Source organism: Manis pentadactyla, chromosome 1 (assembly GCF_030020395.1).
Source record: "Manis pentadactyla isolate mManPen7 chromosome 1, mManPen7.hap1, whole genome shotgun sequence".
NCBI lineage: Eukaryota > Metazoa > Chordata > Mammalia > Pholidota > Manidae > Manis > Manis pentadactyla.
In genome coordinates, this window is record NC_080019.1 from 106,359,034 (window position 1) to 106,385,719 (window position 26,686).

Below are 26,686 nucleotides of genomic sequence, written 5' to 3' on the forward strand. Positions count from 1 at the left end.
TACATTATTCTCAATACAAGTGTTCATTTGTGACTTTTTTTCTCAACTTCAAAGAAAAAAGTGTGTATCTTGTCTCATAGCTTTTCCATCGACAGCTACCTTCTACTTTTAGTCTTCCTTTCTTGTAATGAACATCAAGAGTAAAAATAAGTCTAAATAATAAACTAATATGTGATTTTTCAAAGGGGCAATGTATTTCTCCTATTATGATCATTAAAATTTTATGAATACCTAATAAGGATTACTTTTTTTCCTTTGTTGTCACCTTGTAGGTTTTCTTTATCATTTGCCTTGTTGACCTTAAAAGTAAAACAGCCAGTTATTTGACCAGCAAAATGGATTTGTTTGGGAATAGCAGATGAATTGCAATTTGGGACACACAAGCTGTGGTGAACCATAGGAAAGTCCAAAGATCAAAGGAGAGGGGCGCGACTTTATGAAGAAGAGGAGGAAGGTGGGAGGTGCTGCTGTGAACAAGAGTCCACTGCAGGCAACTGAGAATTCAGGGTGGTGATGGTTTTTCATCGGCTGAGTTGGGGTGTTTTCTTACTGAGTGAGCTTGTTGTTGGACAAGGAGTTATTTTTCCTTCTTCCTGGTGCGGAGGTAGGGTAGGTTTCTTTGGGCTGGGAATGCAGGTCACTTTCTTCCTGTTGGGGTCTGCAGTTGACAACAAGAGGTAGGGCATGAGAGCTCCCCTTTCTGTCCTCCCAACTCCACGTTAAGTAAAGTTTACTTTTTACAGTTTCACAGATTAAGAAAATTCATTTATTTTCACAGGTAAAAAGATGGCCTATCAGAAGGTCAATGCAGATCAAAGAGCTCCAGGACATTCACAGTACTTAGACAATGATGACCTTCAAGCCACTGCCCTTGACTTAGAGTGGGACATGGAAAAGGAACTGGAGGAGCCTGGTTTTGATCAGTTCCAGTTAGATAGTGCTGAGCATCAGAACGTGGAGAATTCAGAGACTGCAGATCTCAATCTTGAGTCCATTCAACCAGCAAGTTCACCAAAAGGACGGTTTCAGCGACTTCAAGAAGAGTCTGACTATGTTACCCATTATACAAGATCTGCACCAAAGAGCAACACCTGCAACTTTTGCCGCCTTTTAAAAATATTTTGCACAGCTGTCATTTTATTTATTTTTGGAATTTTGATAGGCTATTATGCACATAAAAATTGCCCTTCAGATGCTTCATCTTCAGAAACACTTGATCTTCAGTTATACCAAGAGATTCTCAAGACAATCCAAGCAGAAGACATTAAGAAATCTTTCAGGTAGGTAGAAGAAATGGATACTGGTGGGATGCTTTCCTGGGAAAGAAGTCTCATGAGTAGTATTGAATTGGTGATTTTGCTATGGTTTAAGGTTGTAGTCTTCTACACTGAGAAACAATTTACCAGTATACCCTTCACAGAGGGTGTGCACATTTTTGGATTTGTAATACTGAACTACAAATTTATGATTTATTAATTAATAATAAGAAAATAACTGCTATGAAGACTAAAAGACTCCAACCATTGCATATTCTCCATCTTGGGATGCCTGGGTAGGGCAAATTGGAATGCAAAGACTGAGATGCTGGGGGTATAATAAAAACTAGAGCATTAGCCATATGATTGAAATTTTTAATGACATCAGAATAAAATAAACCTTTATGGGCTGCAGTAACTGTTATGGTCAGGAGCTAAGAGAAGCACTGGTAGTATTTGGTTTATTGCATCCTTGAGCTTCCCAATGAGCTCATTTTTATCAAAACACATTGGGTTCTATTCATTAGGCAGTCCTAACAGCTCATCTCGTTCTTTAAGGTAAGTTTGTATATTACCTCTCTAGCTGGAATGTGTTTATTTTTAAGTTAAATGATAAGAAAATATTCTTTATCAGGCATTAATTCTGAGTTCTTTGAAAGCTCCACTGATGTCATATATCTAGTGGATAATTTGAAAATTTTGATGTATTATTGACATATATGTTGACTTCTAAAGGATTCCCTAGTTCACATATTTAGTGAAGTGATGAACTGGAAGGGGAAATTCAGTTTTAGCTTTGACATATATTCTGTGTTTGCCAAGAAAGGACAGTCTTAGGTACATTGTATCGTATATATTGTTTTTAAATAGATGAGGGAGAGAGGTACTATTTCTACAGGATATCCTTCCTAGGCTACTCTGACTTATTAAAGCCAAGATATTGGCTTATGTGCATTTCTAGGTATCCTTTAGGGAGCATGTCCACTAAAGGTGCATTGTTCAATCTGTGTGCTGAAATATTATGTGTATTGATATTGGTGGATAATGATTCTCTTCCTGAAGATCACATCTGAATGATTAATGGGAATTTGTTAACTATACCATTCTGTATCTGGTATTCACTTATGATGTTGCATAAGCATCCCTGGACGTGTGGTATGTGGACAATAACACTTTCCTTGGTATTTCCCTAAATGCAATTTTTTTGTTTACATTGAATTGAACTCAAATATGCCATTATCTTATGAGTTATTGTTATCAGTCAAGATTCAACCATGGTGACAGAAAATTCCCTTAATATTTAAAGCAGAGGGTATTTCAAGGGGAGTCATTATTCCTTCAGTGGTGAAAAACTGAAAAGCAAATGAGGAGACACTGAGGCAACCCAGAAATTAACAACAAAGTAAAGCCATTATTAACCCTAGGCTGGAGGCACAGGGGGAGTTAGGGTAACTTGGTGGAAGTTGAAACTTTCTGGGATGTGGGATGTTTCCTCTGCCAGAGACCCCACTGAAAACAGAGAGTAAGTACAGTGTCCTCGTTGTCCCATGGGCTGAACCCAGCAGGAAGGCTGCTGACACAGAGTTTGGGAAACTCATCCTGAAGGGTTTAGCTAGCTCTCTGGAGCAGGGAAAGGGCAGGTGATCTGTTGAAAATAGTTCTAACTGGCACAGAGATATTATTACAAAAAGAAAAAATGAGGGAGGGAAGAAGAAGGAAAAAAAAACTCCATAAAACTGTGTGACTGAGAGCTCTACTGTGGACAGTCATTCTACTGCAAAAATGTCTTCTGGAAAAGGATCTGTGGGTTCAATTTCTTCTTAACATTAAGAATAATTACATTTTTCCTGAGAAATTGCTTAGCTTTTAATTTATGGACACAGGGAATCTCAAACCATACCTTACATCCCTATTTACTTCTGCTTTTAGTAAATTCAGAGTCAAATTTATATTGAAATGATAAGGAACTTAATGGCATGCATTCTGTGTGCTAACTAACCTGCATGTCTATTTTCTCTCCTTATATTCCTTTCATTTTCTTTGCCTTTTTTTTTTCCAGCATTGCAGATATCTTTAAAAAACTGGCTTATGTCCTCTTTGCAAATAGACCGCTGATTCTAAAATTTAAAATGTGTAATTAAAATATTTATTATTTTCCTCAGAATAAAAGTTGCATGACAGTAAAGCTTATATTTTCCTCTTAAACTTGAAAAATCAACAAAATATATTTTTCAAAGCTAGCTACAAAAATATAACCTCCAGCAATTATATTTCCAAGCATTATTCAGTGGTTGGACAAAGATTCACAATTATGCTCCGCCACATAACCACACTTTATTTTTTCCTTATTGAAATAATAGATCTTTTCTTCAGAAATACATTTGGCATAAATATGTTTATATTTACTTGCTCCAAATAACAGTTCCTCAACCAAAGACAGCCATCCTATTAGTCATGCTAACCATAGGCCTTTTTTTGCATTAACTCTGTACATGACAGGTCCTACTGCTAATGTTGATAAATTTATTATCAATTTTGGGTTCTCACTGGACAGCCACTGTTTTGTTCACAAACTGCTGTCTCTCTTCTCTCTTGGTTCTCCATCCCTGCCTATGCTCTAAGATTATGTCAGTTCTCTCCAAACATCCTAAAATACATTCTTTCTATAATAGATTAGACTGTACATTCCATGAAGAAATGGGCCAAACTTGTCTCACCATAAGACTCTATCTAGCAGGCATTGAATAAGCATTTTTCTAAGAGATGAAATGAATGGATGAGTAACTGAGGAGCAGATCTGTTTTACTGATCAATTATATTATGTATTTTAAAAGCCATTTTACTTACCATTTTAAAAACCATTTAACTTAACATTTAAATTTTTCATACCATTATGCATATAATGCTTATTTAGATTATAATTACACAATACTATTTTATATTATCACTCAGGATAGGCTATGTTCTGATTTTAAATAATTGACAGCTTATATCAAAACCAGATACTGTACAATGTTAAATTATCACTATAGATGTCTCTGTTCCAGCGGAGGCTTGAAGACAATTGATTCTACATTTCTAATTAGGACCAGCATTCAGAACTCAGGGGAGTTCAGATCTCAGAAAAAGGTAATATATAATCTTGAGATAAATACCTTATTGTAGTCTATGAGAGGCTGGAGATGATAAGAAATAGGAAGTGGAAAAAGAGGATTTTTGGAAGGAGCTGTTAGTGGTGTTGGAAGTCCCGATCTCTTCTTAATGAGGAATCTTCAGGTCCTGTGAGAAAAGAGTTGAATAGATCTATTTGGAAGAACTTGATATCTGACTCACACAAAGTGACTCCTACCTGAGAAATCTGAGTGATGAGACATGGACTGGTTATTGCGGATTAAAAATGCAAAAGAAGCGTTGGTTGTTCTGGGTGGACTATGGCAAAGTTTGCTTCTGTGGACTCTATCCGGGCAGAAATTGTGTATAGGTGGGGAAGGGTGGGGACTCAGTAAATGAATGAATGAGAGAGAGAGATCACTATTCACTATGTCTGAATGTTTGTGTCTCCCTCAAAATTCATTATGTTGAAATCCAGATAGCCAATGTGGTGATATTAGGAGGTGGGGCCTTTCTTTGAAAGGGGTTTAAGTCCTGAAGATGAAGCCCACATGAATGGGATTAGTGAGACCCACAGAGCTCCCTCGTCCTTCCACCATCGGAGGACACACTAAGGAGTCACTTTCTGTGATTCGGAAGAGGACCCTTACAGCCAGCACACCAGATCTGCCAGTGCCATGGTCTTAGACTTCCCAGCCTCGAGAACTATGAACTATTATGTTTATTAAATAAACAGTCTGTGGTATTTTGTTATGGCAGCCCAAACAGACTGAGAGGTGGACAGAGAGTTGGGAGGGTGTCTTGTAGATCTTTTCTAAGAAAGCTTTCTGGATGGCTGAAAAAACTTACCAGGGACAGAGCTAGGGGTCTGGTCAGATGCCTGGGGACTGCAGAGGAGCAAGCATAGAGCTGGAGGACTGTGTCTTACCCATGTCAAAGGGAGGTGAGAAGGCCCCAGTCACAGGCTGGATGGGTCTCCAGAGAGCCCACAAAGTGGGTGCAAGAGGACGATTCATCGGATGCTCCTGCTGTCTGCAGAGAGCGCCATGCCAGTGTGTGAGAGTATCTGTCAAGTGACAGCCTTTTGTTCCCAGTTTACCTCCCTTCTCACTTTCTCTGTTTCAATCCTGGAGGTGTCAGAAATTCTGAGGGAAGAGATACAGAAACAGGCAGAGAGGAAACTGACTAGGTACTCTTCCTTCTTGACTTCAAGGTTCCCAACCTAGAGATAGTCAAAAAGTGGGAAAGTTCAGAGTTCTGACTAGTAAATGACACTGAACATTTTAATTATTCACTGGAGAAACTCAAGTGACAGTGACCAGGATTACCAGAATTTTTTATTTTTTATTATTTTTTAAATCCAGGAGTAGGAGAAAGAACTAGCCCCAGTGAATAAATGCAAATGGAGGGGAAAAGTGCTTTATGGTTGCATCCCCTGAGTCATGCTTAGTCAATGTAGAGGCTACACTTGTCTATTTTTACATGTCACATTTTAGAAAAGGACATATTTGAATAGCAGGTTGATTTGTAAAGAATCATTGGTAGTTTAAGAACCTAGTTGCCTTCTAATAAAGCCCACATAACAGGTTTATCTAAGCTGAGTACTTTGTATCATGTTGACCAAATAAAAGGAAACCAGAAGTTTAGTTATACTTGCTCACATTCGTAGACATGGTCAAGATGAGCATAGGGATATGAGAATGTCAATGTATGTGTAATTATGGGTGTATTAATCTTCTAATAAGATTATTTTGGACACTTCTGCTTCTGCTTATTGTTATTTGAAAAATGCACTCTTTTACACCCTTGGTTTATTTCTTCCATGTGTATTTTGTGTAAGACAGTATATTTAGACATATTTATCAGATTATTCAAATGTGTCAGCTTCAAAACAGGCCATTAATGGTTGCTTTAATGTATGCTTTTGGTGCCTTGGAACAGTAGCTATTTAGAAAATGCAAGTTTATTGTAAGCATCAAAACAGGATGCTGTGCTTACATAATAATCTCTGAATAGGAATTATTCATTTGTCAGCCCTTATTGATTTGGAACGTGGATCCAATCAGTTCCAGGGATGTCAGTAACCATAGTCCCTTGATTTTCAATGAAGTGTTGAACCCTCAGTGACATAACTCCCTTTCCATGTATACTACTTTTTGTTTGCCTTCTTATTTTTCTACCAAGACCAACTGCTATATTTCCTGATGTATTTTTCCTCCATTCTTATTCTCCAGAATAAAATATGATTATTATCTTTTGGGGGCCAGAGGGGTTTGTGTCACATGCTTTTCCCTGGTCTAATTAGCTTTGGCCAGTTGGGATGTTGGTCACCTGGTAAAAAAAACTATTTACCTGGACTGTTAGGAGAGCTCTTAACTTAGAAGAAGCTTAAATGTGACAAGTACAATGTTTTATTTCATTATATAATAAAGTTACTGAGCCTTTATCATAAATATAATTGAATGGATGACCTATGTGCATATGTGTGTACACACACAGACTAAAGATCATAAGCACATTGCTGAACAGGGTAAAGCATTTTGAAAACTTCAGTATTTAGTTACTGAATATAATATTATGATAATAAAATATTTGAAGTGGATGAACCAGTGAGGTTAAGTATAGTTTTGAATGCAGGAATGTGTTGCCTTTTGACAGCTGTAGATGCTAGAAAGTGGTAATAAAAAAAGAGAAAATGTGTTGTAACCTAATTATGGCTAATACGGTATCTTATTTTTTTAATGGAAAATATATTATTTTTCATACTTGTTAGTAAAATACATACAGAAAGTTAGAAAGAATAAAGGAAAAACCACCGATAATCTTGCCACCTTTCATCATTTCATTATATCTATCTTTTCCTATATTCTTTTGATATCTGCTTTAAATATTTTTTCACTTATAATATATTTATAGTATTTTTTCAACCCATTAAATGTAGATTTAAATCATTATATTAAAATATTTCTGGTATTCTATTTATAGATGTCATGAATTTTTTGAACCTGTTCCTTATAAATGGACATTTAGTTTGTCCATACAAACATCCTTGTACATAAGTCTTTGTGTGCTTCTTTAATTACTCCCGTCTGAGAAATTCCTGGAAGCAAATCACAGATTCAGGAAATTCAAATTTGTTTAGTTGTTTGCTTTGTGTTACCAAATTGCCAGGCTTCCAGGTTCTCATTATTTTTGTTGTTTTGATAAGCCAAAAATAATATTGATAAATTTGTAACTTAACTAACCTTGTATATCTTTTTGTATAAATGAACTACTTTTAAAACATTTTCCACAGGGCTTTTATCCGTTCTTTCCCATGGTCTTTGCAGGTTGAGAAACTAAACTATTTTAATAATAAAATCATCTATTACTTCATGTATGATACCCCATCTTTCTGGATTTTTTTAGTAGACACATTTTATAGAATTGAAATGAACAATACAATGAAATCTTTGGAGATTATCTCTTTTTTAAATACCTGCATTATTTGGACAGAAGCATTATTCTCTATCATTATCTGCCTTTATACAAATAACTACTATGCAGGAGTTAAATTATAATGTGAAATGATCTTTACAAACATAAGTAAAACACTGTACTTTCTCAACTAGAGTTGATTCTTCAAAAAGTGTAGGAAATGTTATAAATTACCTTCAGCAGTTTGTTGGTGAATGAAGCCTTGTCTGGAAGCCTAGGTATATTCAATATTGTTTCAGATAGACATATTATAGTAATTACTTATGTAACAAAACAAATTGAAATGGATTCCAAAATCCAGTTTGTTTTTTCTTCTGGAATATATTTTTAAAGATAATCATCTTCTCCCTCTCTGTCTCCTCCTCCTCTTCCTCATCTTTCACTTTCTTTTGGAGCAATAGTATATTTAGTAATCATATATAATTGTAGTGGTACATTTTGTAGTACCAAATGTTGGTATTAGGTAGTACTAAACTTTGGGTTAGGTTACCTGGCTTTAATGACATTAAATTAAAGAATGACCAATTTGCTACATACATATCCATATATGCTTCCTGTTTTGTGCACCTCTGTGTCATAGGCGCTCTTTTTCATTGTGTGCAGGCCTTGCCTTGAAATCCTTCTCAACCCAACACTCTTGGCAGCCTTTGCTAATTAAGTGATCAGTGGTGCACAGGAGGATTCGCCATTCTTGACCTGTGCTGTCCCTATACTGGATCACCTCATAAGATTTAGTTTCATTTAAGCTGTCAGGATGAGTTTCTCCCTTCTAAGGAGGGAAAGTCAACTAGCTGCAACAAGAGCTCGAGACTCATGGCTACTCTGTACTTCCAAGGAGTCCAGAGGCTTAGAATCCTACTTGATGGCCTCTGCCATATTATTATGACCCTTCCTATACTGACTTGATCACCTGAAAGGAGAAAAATCTCTGTGCAAGCTGTCTAGAAATAAACATATAATTTGCCCTTTCACCTAAATCTTTGCTCACCTGCTCAAATTTACCATCTCTTGTAATAAAGAAGTAAAAAATAAGAAAGTTATGCTGCTTCTTTGTCCCCTTCTTTTAATCCAGACACTAGACTCATTTACTTGTTAAAGTATTGTTGTCTTTCCTGTGCTCACAGAATGTTTTCATTCCTTTCATCTTCCCTTTCTCCCTCTATCACCCATGTTTCCTTCTGTTTAATGATGCTTTGCTCTCTTTACCAAGAAATGAACAGTTGATCTAATTTCCTGTTCAAGAAAGCTGACTACTACATATTCCCTTCAGGCTTAAATGTCAGAGGCAAAGTAGTCCTTGCCTAAAGGAAAGCTGGCTGTGGAGTTCTTCGAGACCCATGTACTGTTCTGTGGTTATTAGAACCCTAAGAAGATTCCTTTAAATCAGTTGATTGTTCTGTCCTCTGGGCCCAGTGGACTATATTTTTTTTTTGCTGTTATGCTTTGGTACAAATGCAAGGCTTGATGATGGTGATATGATCAGCAACAGTTCTCCAGTCTCCAGCTGTACTTCCCAACCACCTTTCTGCTCCTCCTGTCTTGTATTATTTTCTTGGTCTCTGTCTTCTCTACCCATCTTTTTTTTTTCTTCCTCTCCAGTTTCAGTATTGGAGGGAATAAGAGCAGGAAGATTGGGAGAAATGGAGGAGACAGTTAAACAACTGGCATTTTAATTGGAGACAAGCATGTAAATGTATAACAGAAGTGTATATAATTTAATTTATGCAAATGATAACAGAATGAATGTTACAGTAATAATGATGGTTCCTAAAGGAAGTAATTAGCTGTTCTATCATCGATCTCTCCAGATAATAAATGTGCATTGTCTTAAATTTAATCACAAAAGAAATACATAGGATAAGATTTATTTAATTATGCATAACATTTTATTGCTCTGGATTTCAGACAAAGCAGCTGCTCCACTCAGTTTCTCAGTGTTATGGAGAATGACATTGATTCTCTTAACTGACTAGATCAACTCATAGATGAGAGCCCCTCACAATCCTTAGGCATTTGGCCAGAGCAAGACCAGCACCCACAATAGGTATCCAACAATGAGGATTGTTGATGGAGGGGCCTTTGACTGCAATGACCTTCTGTTCAAATACTGTGCATCCTCTGAGGTCCAGCCCAGGTGCCGACTCCTTTATGATGATCTTTGTGAACTCCCATCAGCTGAGTTCTCAGCTCCTTGTAACTCTCAGTACTTCATTTTCTCTCTTGTTGGCATGAATCACTTTCTACTTTGCAGTGAAGAAAGAACTATGAGTCTGGCACAGTACTTGAGTCCCAGTAAGGAGACACTCAGTAAATCTTTACTGCAAGAGAGACTAAACACAGAATACAGATCTCCTTGATAAAGGCTTTCCTTCCATATGGATTATCAATATTTTTAAGGAAGAAAAAGAGTATATACTTCTGGTTATTAATGTATATTACTGAAATTTAAAATGAAAATCATATATCAGACCTTTAATTTTTTGAACACATTTGACCTATATTATCATATGAATAAGGTGATTTTGAAAGCAGAGGTTTTTATTTTCCCTTATGATAATATGTGCTAAGTGTGTACTATATTCCAGGCACTCTGTACTCCACAGTTTTTAATGATACTCTGTTTAATCTACAGAGTTATTTCCTTTCTATAAAGAAGAAATAAAAGTAAAAATTTCACAAAAACGTATTTCCGTGATCACAGGGTTTATGATGATGCACAGATCTCTTCACAGGGCTTTTTTATGCCCTGCTAGTTTCAGGAAGAGGTTGTCTCGGTCTAGGGCCAGCGTTCTGCCTGAAGGCTTGCTGGCTTCATTCTCAGGGGGCAAGTAGAATCAAAGGAGTCTTTCTTTCCCTTTCCCTCCTCCCTCCTCATCCCTCACCCCACTCCTTACACACACAAATTTTATCCTTAACACTGCATACTGAGATTAGGTTACTTTTCTAGTAAGCAAATTTCTTTTTCTTAATCTTTTTCTTTGAATCTATCTGATGTGAGACATAAGGACTAACTTAAGGATTAAAATCCTTAGGAAGGAACCCATCATTTTTCAGATTTGGTTTTTTCTGCATTCTCAGTGGGAGGAATATATTTTACATAATGAAAGGAATCTTTTGCAGTGACTGTTCTGCAGTCAATGAGGTATTTCGATTAGCTATATCCAGGTCATTTGTGCCTCCTGGCTGTCTATCCTGAAAATTGTTCAACCTTGAAGCTCATCACATTTTTCTTATATCTTTCCTGCACTGATGATAATATGCTTTTTCATCCATTCACTTCTTGATCTTATTCATTCCCAAAAAGGAACAAGATCAGTCATACATAGTACAAGGGAAAAACAAACCTTTTCCTTTGAGGATCAAGTATGTCAGTTTCCTGTGGTTTCACTTGACTTTCCGACACTCTTGTGATAGAAAAGTTGGTAATGATCACATTTAGTAGAGGGAAGTGTAAGTTAAACATACAAAGGCTGGGAATTGATTACACTCTTCTCTCCCTCATGTTTCTTTTTAATGGCAATGAAATCAAGATTCAAATGCCAGACATGGCCCTTTGAAATCTCAATTCATGCTTTAGAAATTAAGCAAGGTATTTGAAAATTGCAGCTGAAAGTATTAATTCCACAATCTTACTAAGGTAGTTTACAGGGAAAATTTAAATTAAAATAGATCTGAAAATAGATTATTTATGCAGTGTTAGTCAAATCAAATACTTTATTAAGGTCACTTAAAAATTCCAAATGGTGCTGTAAGAGGGCAAATGTAGATGATCACACAGCACTAAGTTATGTTTTCTACCTTTATCTTGCATCTACCTACCACTTCAGCATTTCATTAAAAAATAATAATAATAAGGGAGAAATGTGGGATTCACATATAAATCAAGTATAAAAATCAAATGAATAATCATATCTGACTTGATTGTTCATAGTTCATGATGTGTGATCAAAACCAAAAGTTTCTGTGGTGACTGCCCTTGCACTGTTCACCATGTAAGAACTTATTCACTATGTAAGAACTTGTTCACCATGTAAGAACTTGTTCGTTATGCTTCAGAAGATTGGAGACTATTGAGAATTAGGCTTGGGGTTGATTAATGATTGTGCATTGAGTCCCCTATACAGAATTTTATTGTTGTTAACAACCATTTGATCAATAAATATGAGAGATGCCCTCTCAAAAAAAAAAAAAATTCCAAATGGTTGTTTTTAGCTGATTGGGGGGAAAGTAAATTTAGCTGGTAACTGATACCTAAGAGTGAATGATGAAAGCTTCCTCTTTTCTGCCCACATCCTGAGAAACTATAGCAGAATGGTTAGGCAATTTCATTTTCTAAAATTTAGATGTTTGTATAACAGGGGGATTATTAGTTTTATGTATCGGTTTGACCCAGCTACATTGTATAGATGTTTGGCTAAACATTTTATATATTTCTGTAAAGGTATGTTTTAAATGAGGTTTACATTTAATTCAGAAGACTTAGAGCAAAGTAGAGCACTTTTATATAAGTGGGTCTTGCCCAATGCGTGGAAGTCCTTAATAGAAAAATACTGATCTCCTCCTCAGAAGAGGAAAGTCCACCAGCAGAGGCTTTTGAACTTGAGCTGTAACTCTTGCCTAGGTCCCCAGCCTACTGGCTGAACCCACAAATTTTGGATTTGCCAAGCCTTCACAATCATGTCAATCTCTATATATGCATAAATAGATACATAGATAGATATAATTTAGATAGATACAGATATAGACCTTTATATCCTGTTGGTTCTCTTTCTCTGGAGAACTGACTGATAATATATGCAGACTAGGGAACTTAAATAAACCAGTATAATTTGGCTGGCTTTGTTTTTATTTTAATTTTTACTTTAGAATAATTTAGTCAGTCTTTACAATTAAACTAGTATAGAAAGTTGATACTGAATTTTCTAATATATAGCCCATGCCCATTGTTACCCTTCTTTTATTAGTGTCTTTCATCTTATTTTTTATGTAATCATATTAAATTTATGCAAGGACAGAATTTGAAATTATATTCTATGTGTCTAACAAGTATTTCCAATATTTTATTAAAAATGCTTAATGATATTCTTCAGCTTATTCAGTTTGTGGTGTCAAAATGTAGTCAATTCCCCAAGCAAAAATGCACTTTACAAATTTAACGAAGTGTCTTTCAAATCTGGAAAAAAAATGGCATTGAAGTTCCCTTCCCTTTCATTATAACTAGAGCAAATATATTAAATTTTATATGCCTGATTTGGGAAATCAGTTTCTGTCTTCAATAACTGATTGTGTGTTATAGCTGGGTCCTTTACAAATGAAGTGCACTTCTATTGCTTAAAAATTGCTTTCCTGTGCAACATGATGTAGTAATGAATTAAATCCAAATGAGCCTTATATTCACAATGTCATTATATGTAACTTGTCCCCTGTGAAAATTTTTTATCATCTAATACAAGGGAAGCTAATGTCTTCCTCTCATGACTCACTTCTCAGAAGGGTATGCAGCTTTCAGTTTAAGAAATAAGGAAAGAAAACTATGATTTGAGATCAAATTACCTTTTTTATAAACTCTCTAAATCACAGAGAGCACCTTAACATGTCCCAAAATATGCAGATCAAATTGTGATAGAACAAGGAACAACAGAAATAGTTTCAATTCTATGGAGTACATTTCTATCTGTGAGAGAAAATGAAACTGAACATTTTTCTTTGAACAGAAATGTGTGCAGGTGGTTTTTACCTTCAATAAAAATAAAATAAGAGTGGGCGTTTTCTCTCTATTTCTTCACTTTATTTCATCATATTAACTCTATTCTGTAGGGAACAACTTGTAAGATCAGATTGTACCAATATTGTAGTTCAAGCTGTTCCATAGATTTAAAAGCTCTAATTTATTAGCCTGATGATTTCTGTAATTCAGCAAAACACATCAGATATTCCCTTAACTATCGTTGCCTGAAGCGTGTCTGGGTGGCATTTTGGAATTTAATTAGATATTTCAAAATGTGTCTTGCTATTTCATATGAACAAAGAGCTAAGGGAGACAAAAAATGTGGTAGTCCAGTGGTACAGCCAAGATAAACTGTATCAGGTTTTCATAGGCTGCTTGTTCCTATGGCTTCTTGTGGGTTTTTTTCTTGGTTAGATCCTAGCAAATTTTTTCTGTATTTTGTTCTTATGAACCATGACTGGATCTGAAATCAGCGGCTGGTGGCATAACACATGTTTGAGATCTATGCCTTCCTTCCACCTTTCTTATTCTAAGTAAAAATAAACTAAATTGCTTTAAGATCTGTTTGTTTGATTTGTTAAAAATTATTTCATTTTTTAGATTATGTCTCAATCAAATAATTAAAATCATACACAAAGATAAGCACATTATATAGAAAAGCAACAGGGAGTTATTAGAGGCAACGTTGAAGTTATACACTGTTAAGGGGAAAGGAGACATCTCAACTTTCTAATTTAAGGATAAGGATATGTATTTTCTTAATCAAATTTGTATTCCATTTTCAAAATTACACCTGAGAGCCTACCATCACGAGACATCAAGGTGCCTTTTAACACCAGTGCATTTATTCTTGCATGTATTTATTTAATGAATATTTATTGTGGGCCTACTGGGTACTAGGTCAGAGACAAAGCAATGACAAGACATGACAGAACCTGCTGTGTGATGTTTTTGTTCCCATGACCAGAGGGAAGCAATGGGAGCATACTTGTTCATGTAAACTACGTATAATGACATGAAATTACACATTATGATAAGTAGGAAGAGAGGAAAGGAGAGGAGGGGAAGAAAAGAGATAGACTGACTATAACTTGCAAAAGTCTTTAGGGATTAATTTTGAATAAAGTGGTCAGTTCAGTTTCAAATGGAATCTTCCTGTGTTCCGGGAAGATGGACCAGTCCCTCTGTACGTCTAATCTGGGCTGCCCGTGGCACTGCGGGTTGCTCAGCAGTTACCTGGCGGTGCCTGCTCCTCCTCCTTGCTCTGGGGACTGCCATAGCGCTCTTTCCCTACTGATTGCTTTGCTCTTAGTCACTACCTTTGCAAACAAACAACAACAAACTATTCTAAAGAGCAAATTCAACAGGAAGCAGCAGGTAGGTGGAGATTGTGAGCTCTGTCCGTGCTTGAGTTTCTATTCACATGCAATGTTCAACAAGGAATTTAGCTTTTCTAAACAAGAAACACTGTGCTCCATTGCCTCTTCTCTTCAAAATTATTCAAGATAGAGTAACTAAAAGTTCTGCTTTTCTTCTCAAAACAGCTTGACTTCTAAGGATTGCTTCATCACCCCCTAATGTTTTGGGGTTTTATTTTCATACACATTAACACAGAACTGGTATGGAACTGGTAATAAGAAAAAAAAATCTTGTAGCCGAGTCTTATTCTGAAATAACCATTCTAAGTATGATATGTTAATCCTGTATTCTTGAATTCTTAGTTCTTATTTAACCAGTTACAATCTTTTGAAGCAGTTGCAGTTTGCTGATTATATGAAATTATGGTCTGACACCCAGTGGTACATGTTAACTTTTTACGATTGTAGGCAATATCAGTGAAGAGAGTTGTCTTATAAACATAAAAATTAAACAAAAATACTCACATGGATTTTCTTAACATCTACCTATACTACAATTTCAGTCCTTCAAATGGATAGGATGGGGTAGGGAAGTGTTCTGCTGTAGCCTTTTTTAGTTATCTTTTTGGCAGGAAATGTCCCGAAGAAGTTGGGACTAGAGGATTTGCTAAGGCTTAAGGAATGGGTTCTCAGAACTGAGAAAGTAACATCTCTGTGGGAATCACAAAGGTTGAGAAGATGCTGATTGTTGCTTGTGATTTTCATTCCAGAAATACAGTTATTTCCCTATGATGGAAATAGGGGCAAACTGAGTGACAGTACTGATAATAAGTATTGCCACAATAATCTGTAAGCAGGAAAAGTAAATTTGGGCATTGTGGGAAAATAATTTGCTGATTGGTTGGAGAATAAAGCTGTGAAAATAGCTCAGGATAAACAAAAAAAGTAGTATTAGGAAAGCTAGACAAGAGTTTGGGGTGAGAGAAACAAGATGACAGTCACCAACAAAATGTATTAAGCTGCCCTTCTGCCTGGTAATTTAAGAGCAGGTTTCTGGATTAAAAACTTGGATTAGAAAGTAACCCAGGAACATAATGCTGCTGTGAGAATCTAGTGTTGAAAATTCTTGGAGAAAAGAAACTGAAGTAGGGCAAGGACATGGGAAAAGCACCATGATTAACTTTTCCTGCATATGATAAAAAATTCTGAGATATTAAAAGTATAGTACAAACAGGAGGGACCCCATTTTAAGGCTAAGATTCCATTTTAAAAAGCAGAAAGTTGAGAATTTAAATTCCTAATATATTATCTAATAATCAGACAATAACTCAACGGACTACCTTAAGGCAGGGCAGGCAGTCTTACCTGAGACGTCCCCACTACTTGAAGGTAACCACTGTCTTGGAGAAGTACAGGATAAATAAATCCCTTGTGTTGGGTTTATTTAGCAGAATTAGCTGGACAACTGATAATAAAGAAAAGGAGACACAGTGTCTCTCACCAGAGATAAGCACCTTGAGACTACAAGTCAAGCCTATGACCAACAATCCCCCTTCTGTCCTTTGCGCCATTCTTGAAAGCCTTAAAAAGACAGAATCCCCAGCCCTTCAGCCCACCTCCTCTCTGAGGATGCCTGCACTCTCCTTTCTTTAAGTGCGTACTTTCAAATAAAGCTTTTTCATTGCTCAAATTGTTGTGTTTTGTCTCTGCTATGTCATTTTATTTCCAAGTCTTCACTCTGTCTCCACTTTACTCCTGATAAGGAGGAAGGGGCTGCTAAGAGCTCAGATTTAGGCTTGCAAGTTCCCGTTGCCTGGGTGACCTGGATGGAACTGCAGCTGTGTGATTTTCTCTCAGTAGCCTGTTTGAAAAATCTCCTTTCTTTGGGAAGTGCTCAGAACATAATCTCACTCCATCCCGCATTCCATGGATCTCCCAAATCCTGGAGTGGTAGCGGCTAGTCCCCATGCTGTGCAGATCCAAGCAGACATAGGATGCCAAGTGACCCTGGCTTTAAAAGTTGGCAAGGGAATCTGCCCTAGGCCAAGAACTTTCTCTTTTTCCCTCTGCACTTTCCTGTTCTCTGCTGCCTGCAAGGTAGCGGCCATTCCCTGCTGCTCTTGCCTTAATGAATTCCTTCCTTACCTACACTCAGCTGACCTGTTCAAGAATTCTTTCTCATCCAGAGTCCAGAATCCTCCCTGTCCAGGTTGAGCTCTCATCTGGTGTGCAAGGTGAGACCTCCCCAGACTCTGCTGCCTGGCAACACTACAGCATAAATTAATTGGGGAAAGAGTCAAGGGTAGGGCAGTGGAAAAATGGAAACTCGGCTGCTCAGATCTGAGAGGTCCCCTCTTCTATACCCTGCATGGGCTGCCTACAAATACTGGGAAGAAAGTGATGATTTTCCCTGGGGAATAGCTATCCAGTCATGGATATTGAAGTAAGCATAAAAAGAGGATTCCAGAGAAAGCTACAAAACTAAGCAGAAAACCAAACATACTTCTAGGCCTCATCTTGGGAAGTTGCCAGGACTTCCCAGAATCTATATCTAAACTGCATACTCAATGTTTGATAGAGGTCATGCAATATTTTTCTGTGGTTTAAACTATTTGATATAATTCTGTCATAGGAATATTTATGTCTTCTATTGCTGAAATCCCCTAGAATGCACCTAGAGCTATTGTTGAAATTAAGTGCCAGCTCAGGTGCTACAGTAGTAATCTAGGTATCAACCTGTTATCTTGTGTGGCTATTAATAGTGTATATGAGAAAAGAAAATAATAAATAAAGACTTGGTTTTCATCTGCTCCTATGTTACTTTCACCCTGAAGCTACTGCTCACAGCTCAACTGAGGTCCCCAGGTAACTTTAGCACCGGTTACTTCCTGGGCCATTTAGATGCAAGTTTCCCATGATTCAGTGTCACTGCCTTCTCTGGACAGGCTGTTGGGAAAGGGTAAGTTAGGGTCATTTCATACAAATCATTATTCCCTGCAGGGCCAATGCTACATTTCTGTAATGGGCATCTCAGGTTCTTTTGAAGGTTTGAAGTCAGAGGAATTTATTTCATAGTGACACAAACAACTTAGAAACTAATTGAAATCGGTCTACCTGGGACCAAAATCCCAGTTCTGCCATATCCAGCGATATGATCTTGAGCAAGTTCTTTAACTTATGATGACACAGTTTCTTCACTTTTAAAATGAGGGTAAGTAATGCTTCTATATTTGTATGAATGCATAAAAAAAAACATAAAAAGTACTTAGGATCAGTACATGTATTATCTATTGTTGATTATTTCTGTTAGTGAAAGGTCTTCAGCCGTTCTCCAGCGGCAGTTTCTAATAGACCACCATCCTTCTTGGGAGGTGGCCTAGGCCATCTGTCCTCTCAATTTCACTCTCCTCTTCCCAAGTTCATGTTAATTGTTTTTTCTTATCTTCTTCCAAGCCTGCCATTAGAGTCTCATCTTCCATATTCCAAGTATTTTCCTGAAAAGGTTTGTGTCTCTAAGAATTTTAAAGTTGACCATAATACTTTTGTACAAACTGCATGATCATTTTTGTAAAGTAAACCTTTATTCCACCTTAAAAACTAAAATATATTTGGCCTCAACACATATTGAGGAAAAATTCAACCTCCCTTCTGAAAGTTATACTCCTCGATCATAATACAGTACACTAGTAGATAGAGAAGAAGCGGTTCATTCTTCTTAAATCATATTGTAAAGGCTTAAGTAAGTTGAGATAAGTAAGTTGAAATAAAACTTTGGAGCAAAGTTGACGTTTAGAAGCTGGGTCAGATACAATAGGATATAATCCCAGGATTCTGAGTAGAATCATGAGATATGCTTTTTGAGAAGATCACTCTCTGAAACTCGATTAGGGACAGAGAGAGCCTGGAAACAGGAAGGGTAGTGCAGAAATGGTTACAGGTGTCACTTTCACACTGGGCACCTAATAAATGTTCATCAGATGTGTAGTCAGTGAGCTATGTGTTGGTGGAGCATCAGTGGACAGGTGGATACACAAAGACAAATGTTACAATGAGAGGCATAACATACAAGGTTGATTTTATGTGTACTGCCCAATTTTTATTACAACTAACATTCTCAGGCTCTGGGACTATAACATCTATATCAATTTTCTTGCCAAGAATCTGTCAAAGTCTATGAAAGGTTTGAGATTTTACTGAGCTCCTAATTTCTAACAAGTTAGTCTGTCATAGTTTCATGGATACTTGAAGAAGACATGAGACCCTGGGCCAAAGATGAAAGATAGTTTATTTCAGCATGCCCTGCCACATGGTATAATGTTTACATGAGTTCGTTGAGTCCCACTTTGTGCAAGGTGATAAAAAGAGGGCTTGTTGACACCAGAACATGTAGTGGTTGCATTACAGAAGATGAATCTTGAACATAAGGACCCAAATTTTTTATGCTGGACAGTACTCCAGCTCCCAAAGGAGACATTATATTTACTTTTTTAAGGCTGTAAACAAACCTGACTCTTTTTTTCTGGAGGAAACACTGTCATTATCTTCCAAGGTGGTTGGCTACTATTGGACATATTTGTAGTAATTCAGACATAAACAAAGTGCCAACAGGATAAAGAGAACAATTCTCATTAGAGGAATATTAAATCGCACGGGTGTGGCATTAGTGCTCTTCAAAACTTGAATTTAGCTTCATGATAAAAAATTAACTGGTAAATCAAACCTGAGAAAAACCTGGGGCAGTCTGGAAGGAATAGGAGTACTTTTATTTGGAAATAGGATTTTGACATAGAGTACTCTCTTTAGTCTGTGGGCCACATGGTAATATTAGGCCAAAGTGAATCTAATTTATCTTTCATTGTTCTCAATACATATATATTTAGAATGCATATAGAAAATAAGTATTATACACTTTCTTAGAGTTACTTCAGGCATTGACAAACTATGCTTTATGATACTCTAATGAGGCATTACTAATCACTAGGTGGTAATTAAAAACAGGAAGGCAGAATATTAGAACTAAATAGATATTCTAGAATATACTCTAAAACCTAAACCCTTTAGCTGTGGTTGAAATGTCACAATAATGCTTTTATATTTAGAAATTCATAGAATGAAAAATTATACTTAAAATATGAAAAGACTGAGATGTTATTCATTGGGTAGTATGTTTTGTGGCTCAGGAGGCTTAGACAAGTTATGATATTATAAGCAATGAGAAGATTTCTAAGGTAACATGTTGGCCATAGTGATTTATTTCAGCCCATTCAAATCAGAAGAGAAAACTTTTCATAATTGTGCTTTCTTTTAAACAATTTGTTTACAGGTTTAACTGATCTGTAACCCTTTCCAAATTTGTATGATAAATTAAAATGGGTTTTTGAACCTAAAGCATCTATAAACTTGGTTTTAAGTGAAAACCAAAAATATTAAATATCTTTGACTAAATAGTATAATTCTTCTATTTCTATCAATTTACTTAGACTGTCATATCTACTGTATGTAAGAGTTATATTTTCAGGAAGAATTACCTATTTCTTCATTAGTTTTGCAATTAACTCTGGTTCCTAGACACAGAGTTTATCATACTGATAATGGTGCTTGAGTAGTCTCTCATAGCCCCAAAACTTGTTTAATTAGTATTTGTACCCTATTTGTTATGCTTGTGGGTATTTCAACCAAGCTCCATTATATATATATCACAAAAGTTACATGTAGTTTCTTGAGGTACTGGCACCAAAAATCTCTTCAAGGTACATAATTAGCATATAAACCTGTCTTTATTTTTAAATGGTTAAATAAAAGTAATAAAACATTTTTAAAAGTCATATATAAAGCTCTGAACATTTGCAAAGAACAGATAACATGACTGTCCTAACAATACTTTCATACTCAAACTAAAAAGTATGCTATTAGCATAAAAGAGAATACATTTAGGCAGTAAATGTAAATTTCTTCTGTATTTTGATGGATAAAAGAATAATCCACTTAGGAAGTATTTGCTGGATATACAGGTTGTGAGACTTTCAAGGTCTTTTAAGTGAGGTTGTGATAATAGATATTACTGCTTTAATAAAGTATTTGCTTATTTTGCTTCTCCCAAATCTGATTTGAAAATTCCAACATCCTGAATAATGCAAATGTCCTCCCAGATTTTGAAAGTAAGTGACTATGGAGAGAACACAGAACTAAAATAAATTGTCTGACTGCTTGTGTATCAATGAATGTGCTAGTGGGGCCTGGATCAACCAAAACAAAAAAGTATAAAAAATAATAAAACTAGCCTTGGGAACAACAATGATTATCACTTTCTAATCACCAAGTAATATGCTTTAATGGCACAGAAGTGGTAAACAAACCATTCAGTTGTGAACAGACCAGTTAGCACACGGCACAGTGGTGCCACACGCAAGAGAACCACGACTTACTTGGTTGTCTCTTTTATTCAATACCCTATAATGTCTAAATCAAAGTTTCTAATGCATTTTTAAAAATTCAAGTTATAAACATCTGCAATAGGGTTCTGGATCAGTGAGCCCAGTCAGGACAGATTATATTTCTACACAATGTCTGTATAACAATATCATGATGAATGGAGAATGACACTAGCTGCCCATTTATCTCCTACAATTACTGCTTTGATGATATTGATTCTTCCTGTGGATTCTGAGACTCAACATTATAGCTCAGATACGAAGATATAATCAGTTTTGTAAAGTATGTTCTTAATGTAATCCAATTTTTACCTCCTTGACTAAGATGTGCTGGTCAATAGCTATCAAAATTAAATTATTGTTTATTATAATACTTAAGGATTTTCAGAATTAAAAATATATTTTATATCAATTGGCTAATACACCAAAATTCCTAATTGTATTTGTACATTTATTCAGTGGACATTATTAAGCATAGTTTATAAACGCAGAAGATATTGAGGCCCAGAAAATTTTAAAATACATACATTAGGTTTCCTGGCTTAAAAAGCTCAGAGACTATTAGGAGGTAGGAGATGGGAATGTTTGGGGAAATTATATAATTTAAATAAAGCGATATAACCAAGAATTATGGAAACATCTAGGTAAGAACTAATAACAAGATTTTAAAGAACAAAGATAAAACAGAGGGCTGACGGAAGTTGGAATGGGTTTTAAAAGAGATTTCCAGGCAGAGAAAAAGATAGAGAGGATTATAGGCATAAGGTAGAAAGATACAGAGTTCTATGAAGTATTTGGAAATCTCTGTGGCTGGAATGGGGATATGGAGGATATATGGAGGTAAGGTGATTTGAGAAAGAGGGTGAATAGGGAGAAAAGAGGAGGGGAGAGAGGGGGAGAGATACAGGTCATTTTCAGATTATGAAGGGCCTTATATTCTGTCTTAAAATGGTTTGGATTTGTTTCACTTTATTTTTTAACAACTGTGGAATCACTTAATGTGACTTGTATTTTAAAAACAGACAGAAAATTATGTTGAGGGTGGATATGAAGAAAAAGTTAATCAGGGTGAGGAGGGAAGAAGGGTGTTTCACTAATTCAAATTAGTGCTTGTATTGCTACTAAAGGTTGAATAAAAGCTAAGTCCATGGACATTGAAGCAAGAGAATGGATTTAGATATTTTAGAGGTAATCAAGAGAATTTGCTGCTTTTGTAGCCCATAAAGAAGGAGGTGAGTTCTTCCAGATTGTGGTTTCCTGACTCTAAAGACAAGATGATTTGAGGTCACATAACATTTGTTTTCTATCTTTTCCATGTAATCACTTAACAGCCATTTCCTGGGTATCTACTTTAAACAAAGACCAATGCCACGGACCATAATGTAATTGCAACCCCTGTTTAATATGCAGTTATTTTTTTGCTGATATTAAAAACAAAAATCTATCAAAAATTTTCTAAAAGGTATGGATTTCTAAACAGTGTTTGTAGAAACATCCTTCTGCATTTTGTTGTTCTTATGGGACGTGTTATTAAAGCAACTTAATCTCATAAAAAAAGGACTGTGTGTTCCATTAAGCTACTGTTCATGCAGTTCTAACTGAAATGACAAGAGTGAAGGACATTAAAAAGTAATGCTTGAAATCGATAAGAGATAATGAAATTGCATTGGCCCAAGTATTAATCAATTTTAATAATTGTGTGTTACAATGTTCCTGCAATAGAAAAGCTGTTATTTTCATTTCAGTTCACTTGAACTATGTCTACATAATCGTAGCACAAGTGGTTGAAAAGTGTAGCCATTTTCAACACCTGTGCTATAATCTGATCATTGCCCCCCACCCTTTTTTTTTTCTTTGCAAATTCCTAACAACAACTGAATTAGCTAACTGGCTGATAAATCCAAACAAACTTGTTTCGTTGCATATAGAGATGACTTTAAAAAGTTAGTTTTCAAATGGAGCAAGACTGATCCAGGCTAATAAAAAAATCAGTCATCCAACAATGTCTTGATTCATAATTCTTTCATCAAACTGTGTATTAGTTCAGTAAAAAATAAAATTATTGGAGTCATGGACAGCCCTTCTTGTTCCTCTGATAGTTTACTTTTTTTCCTCAACTTTTTATGTGGAATCTAACATTCTTGTGAATGGCTATTAAGAGTTAGTTCCTTCCTACTTAGGTCAATGTTATCTCTGATCTCAACTGAAGACGAGTAGTGAAGTTGCAACTGTTGTCCCTGGTTACCCCTTGGCCTGCAAAGTGAGGGTATGAAATTTCATCACCAGAGCTTCAGGGAAGCTGATGGATAGGGGGAAAAGCAAGAACTTATCTTCGCTACCTCTTCTGGACAGAGAAGTGACACCACTTTCATTAGCAGACTTCAGAGATTGTGGCTGTGCCTGCAGAATGGCCCTCCTGATTTGGAAAGCTGTGGGAATCACCTCTTTTATGACACCAGATGGAAATAGTTGTTGGTCTATGAACAAGGTCTAGGTGGTTCCAGCATTCAATTAAAATTGAAACCTACACGTCCATCAACATCATAATTTTATAGTTCAGAGCTGACAGGCTTCTACTATTTTAATTAGTAACCTGGCACCCCCATCTGTGCAGGACCTCATACCACAGAGATTGAGCCAAGACAAGCCCAGATTCATGGTGGGCTTTTCTGAGCTTTCCCTCCAGTTAGACTTGCAACTTAACTAGAGTGCACTCTTCTTCTTCTTCAGAATAAAGACAAGTAGTTTGGAGGGACTCTCAGATGCATAAAAGACAGGACAAACCCCTGCTACTTTTCACTGGTTTCATTCTCTTATCTGTAAATTCTGTATTCCTTTCTTTCCCATTCTTTTCTTACTATCACAATGGTGACACATTGCAATAGTTGAAATAAGAATAAAAAAATAATTATCCTGTCCTGAACTGGTAGTTGATTAAATTCAGCTTTATATTGTTAAGGGAGTTAGACAATGAAGAGGAAGAACATACCTTGTGAATGCACTTTTACCAATGATTTTTTTTGTCATATCTAAGTCCCTGACTATACTGATATAAACATGTGTTCATGATTGTCTCAGGACAGAAATGTATGCCTGTTCTGCACCCTAGTTGATTGCCACTTGGCTGCTGTAATCAACAGTGATAAGGATATGTGATGTGTTGATTTATACAATGGAAAAATGTGATTGCATGGATACCAGGTGAGATTCCTGGATTTCATTGACTGTGAACCAAGCACTAATATTTCTTTTCTTTTAAATTTTCCTGAAAGGTGTGGTAAGACATCAAAGGATTAAGTATATCCTTCTAAATGCTTAGGAATAGGTGTGGTGAGACATCAAATATTAAATACCAGCAAAGGTTGGCTGGAGAGCTTCAGGAAGAAAACTAGTTGGCTTACACAATAAAAAGGAGCCTTGAGCACCACTACCTGAGAACCATTAGAGATTGTAACCTACTAATAACTTAGGTTATAAATTGTGATTCTCCTATTTAATTTGGCAGGCATTCCTCTGGGGTCTGAGGCTTGACACAGAGAAGCTTTCTCTTTATTATCTCCTCCATGACCCTGCCCACCACACACACTATACATGCTTTTTGCATTATCCAGTTAGAGAAAAATTTACATTAGCTTTCTAAAAAAATGCATTTTTTAAATGTTTAAGATAGGTAGGACAAAAATCATTTGGAACAGCCCTTAAACTAAGAATCTAGAATATGGAGATATTTGTTGATCATAAGGCAGTCAGACTTTTGAACTGTGCCAATGACTAATGCAGTTCAGGACATGCATTAAAGCTCGTGGATGGTGGTGCTAATAGTTGTCAGAGCAATGGTTCCAAGTCATGATTTCTATTATGAAGCCTTTTTAAGTTTCCAGTGCTTGGCGCAGTGCCTATTCTAACTAGTGCTTGGGTGATCTGCCCAAATAATGACAGTTCTTGATAATGTTCCTTGTTGCTTACAGAAAAAATGTCCAAATTCCTAAACATGACTTCAGAACATGACCCGTTTCCTTTTTCTATTTCTGACTTTCTACTGTGGCTTTCAGATGGGCTACCTGCAGTTGTCCGGATGCACCCTACTGTTTTCTGTCCTTGTGTCCTTGGATCAAACTGCTCCCTCTGTCTCAAATGCCCTTGTCTGTATGTGTGGTGAGTACTTACTCATCTTTCAAGAGTCCGCTACAGCCTGTCCTCCTTGGTGCTTCCTTTCCAACTCTTTCCAATCTTCTGTCAAACAGCACTGAGCATAGTGAATTCTGTGCTCTGATATTACAGAAGTACCAAGCCCTTAAATATTCTTGTTGTGTTTTGTTTTTTTCTATCGGGTTGTAAGTTTCTTAAGAGTGAGAGATACGTATTACCTAATTTTTCTTTGCTTTCTAATAGTATAATATTTTTCTCTTAAGAGGATAATTTTTCCTATCAAGGAAAGTAAAAAAGAGCTTGAGATGAACCATCTAAGGTACTCTCTAAATCAGACTGCACACATCTGTATTGTGCCAGCCTGTCTCTCGTCTCTAGTGCTGTGTCTGTGTGTTTAAGCACACTGTGCAACTCAGTTCCACTCAGTTTAAATATTTGACAGACTTCTCTGTGCAGGGGTCTCTGCCATGTTCAATGAAAGTACAGAAATGATTAGGGCATGACTGAATCTTATAATCTATATATTCTGTTTTAGCTCCAAGTAATGGACACTTCAGTGATCAGTGACTTATGCAAACAAAACACAGTGTTTGGAGCCAGTGGCTGTTGCCGTTGTTGGTTCAGCTGCTCAGTGATGGCCTGAGGGGCCCAAGCATCACTGTTTGCCAGGTTTAGTATCTGGGCTTTTTCATCCTCATGTTGTCACTTCATGGTTACAAGAAAGCCACAGCACATCTACGCATTTCTGCAGGGTAAGGGAGCCAAGGCAGCACTGACCACCTCAAATCACTTTTCTTAGGGAGGGAGATGTCTTCCCATGAGTCCCTCAGCAAGGCTTCATGGTAGCCAGGTTTCTGTCACATGGCCTCCCTCAGCTCCAAGAAAGGCTCTTATAGCCTCTTTAAGGGGCAGGGAAGGAAGGACATAAGAGAATGGTGCTAGTTAACCAAGAATGTGTGCCACATAGTTGTAGGAGATTAAGACAGGTATTTAAATGATTTTTGTACATGGCATAATAACAATATGTGTCACCTGACACATTCAAGCAGAACAACATGGATGCTCTAAGAATGAAGAAAGTATAACTGCTATTGAGAGGGTTGTGCTCAGGAGAAGCTTTATGAAACAGTGTCTTCTGATACAGAGCTTAAGGGTGAAACATTTCAATAGGCAGAC

The 26,686-nt window shown here is 36.4% G+C and overlaps 1 protein-coding gene across 6 annotated transcripts in view; it reads left to right on the forward strand.

Moving 5' to 3' along the window:
* NAALADL2 (N-acetylated alpha-linked acidic dipeptidase like 2) overlaps positions 1-26,686 on the forward strand; it is a 1,368,824-nt gene that overhangs the window by 650,172 nt on the left and 691,966 nt on the right. For all 6 annotated transcript variants that reach the window (XM_057500065.1, XM_057500068.1, XM_057500075.1 and 3 more), the window contains one exon: positions 779-1,280. In XM_057500065.1, the coding sequence (XP_057356048.1) occupies positions 787-1,280 (494 nt within the window). In that variant the 5' untranslated portion in view covers positions 779-786. The remainder of the gene's footprint in view (positions 1-778; positions 1,281-26,686) is intronic.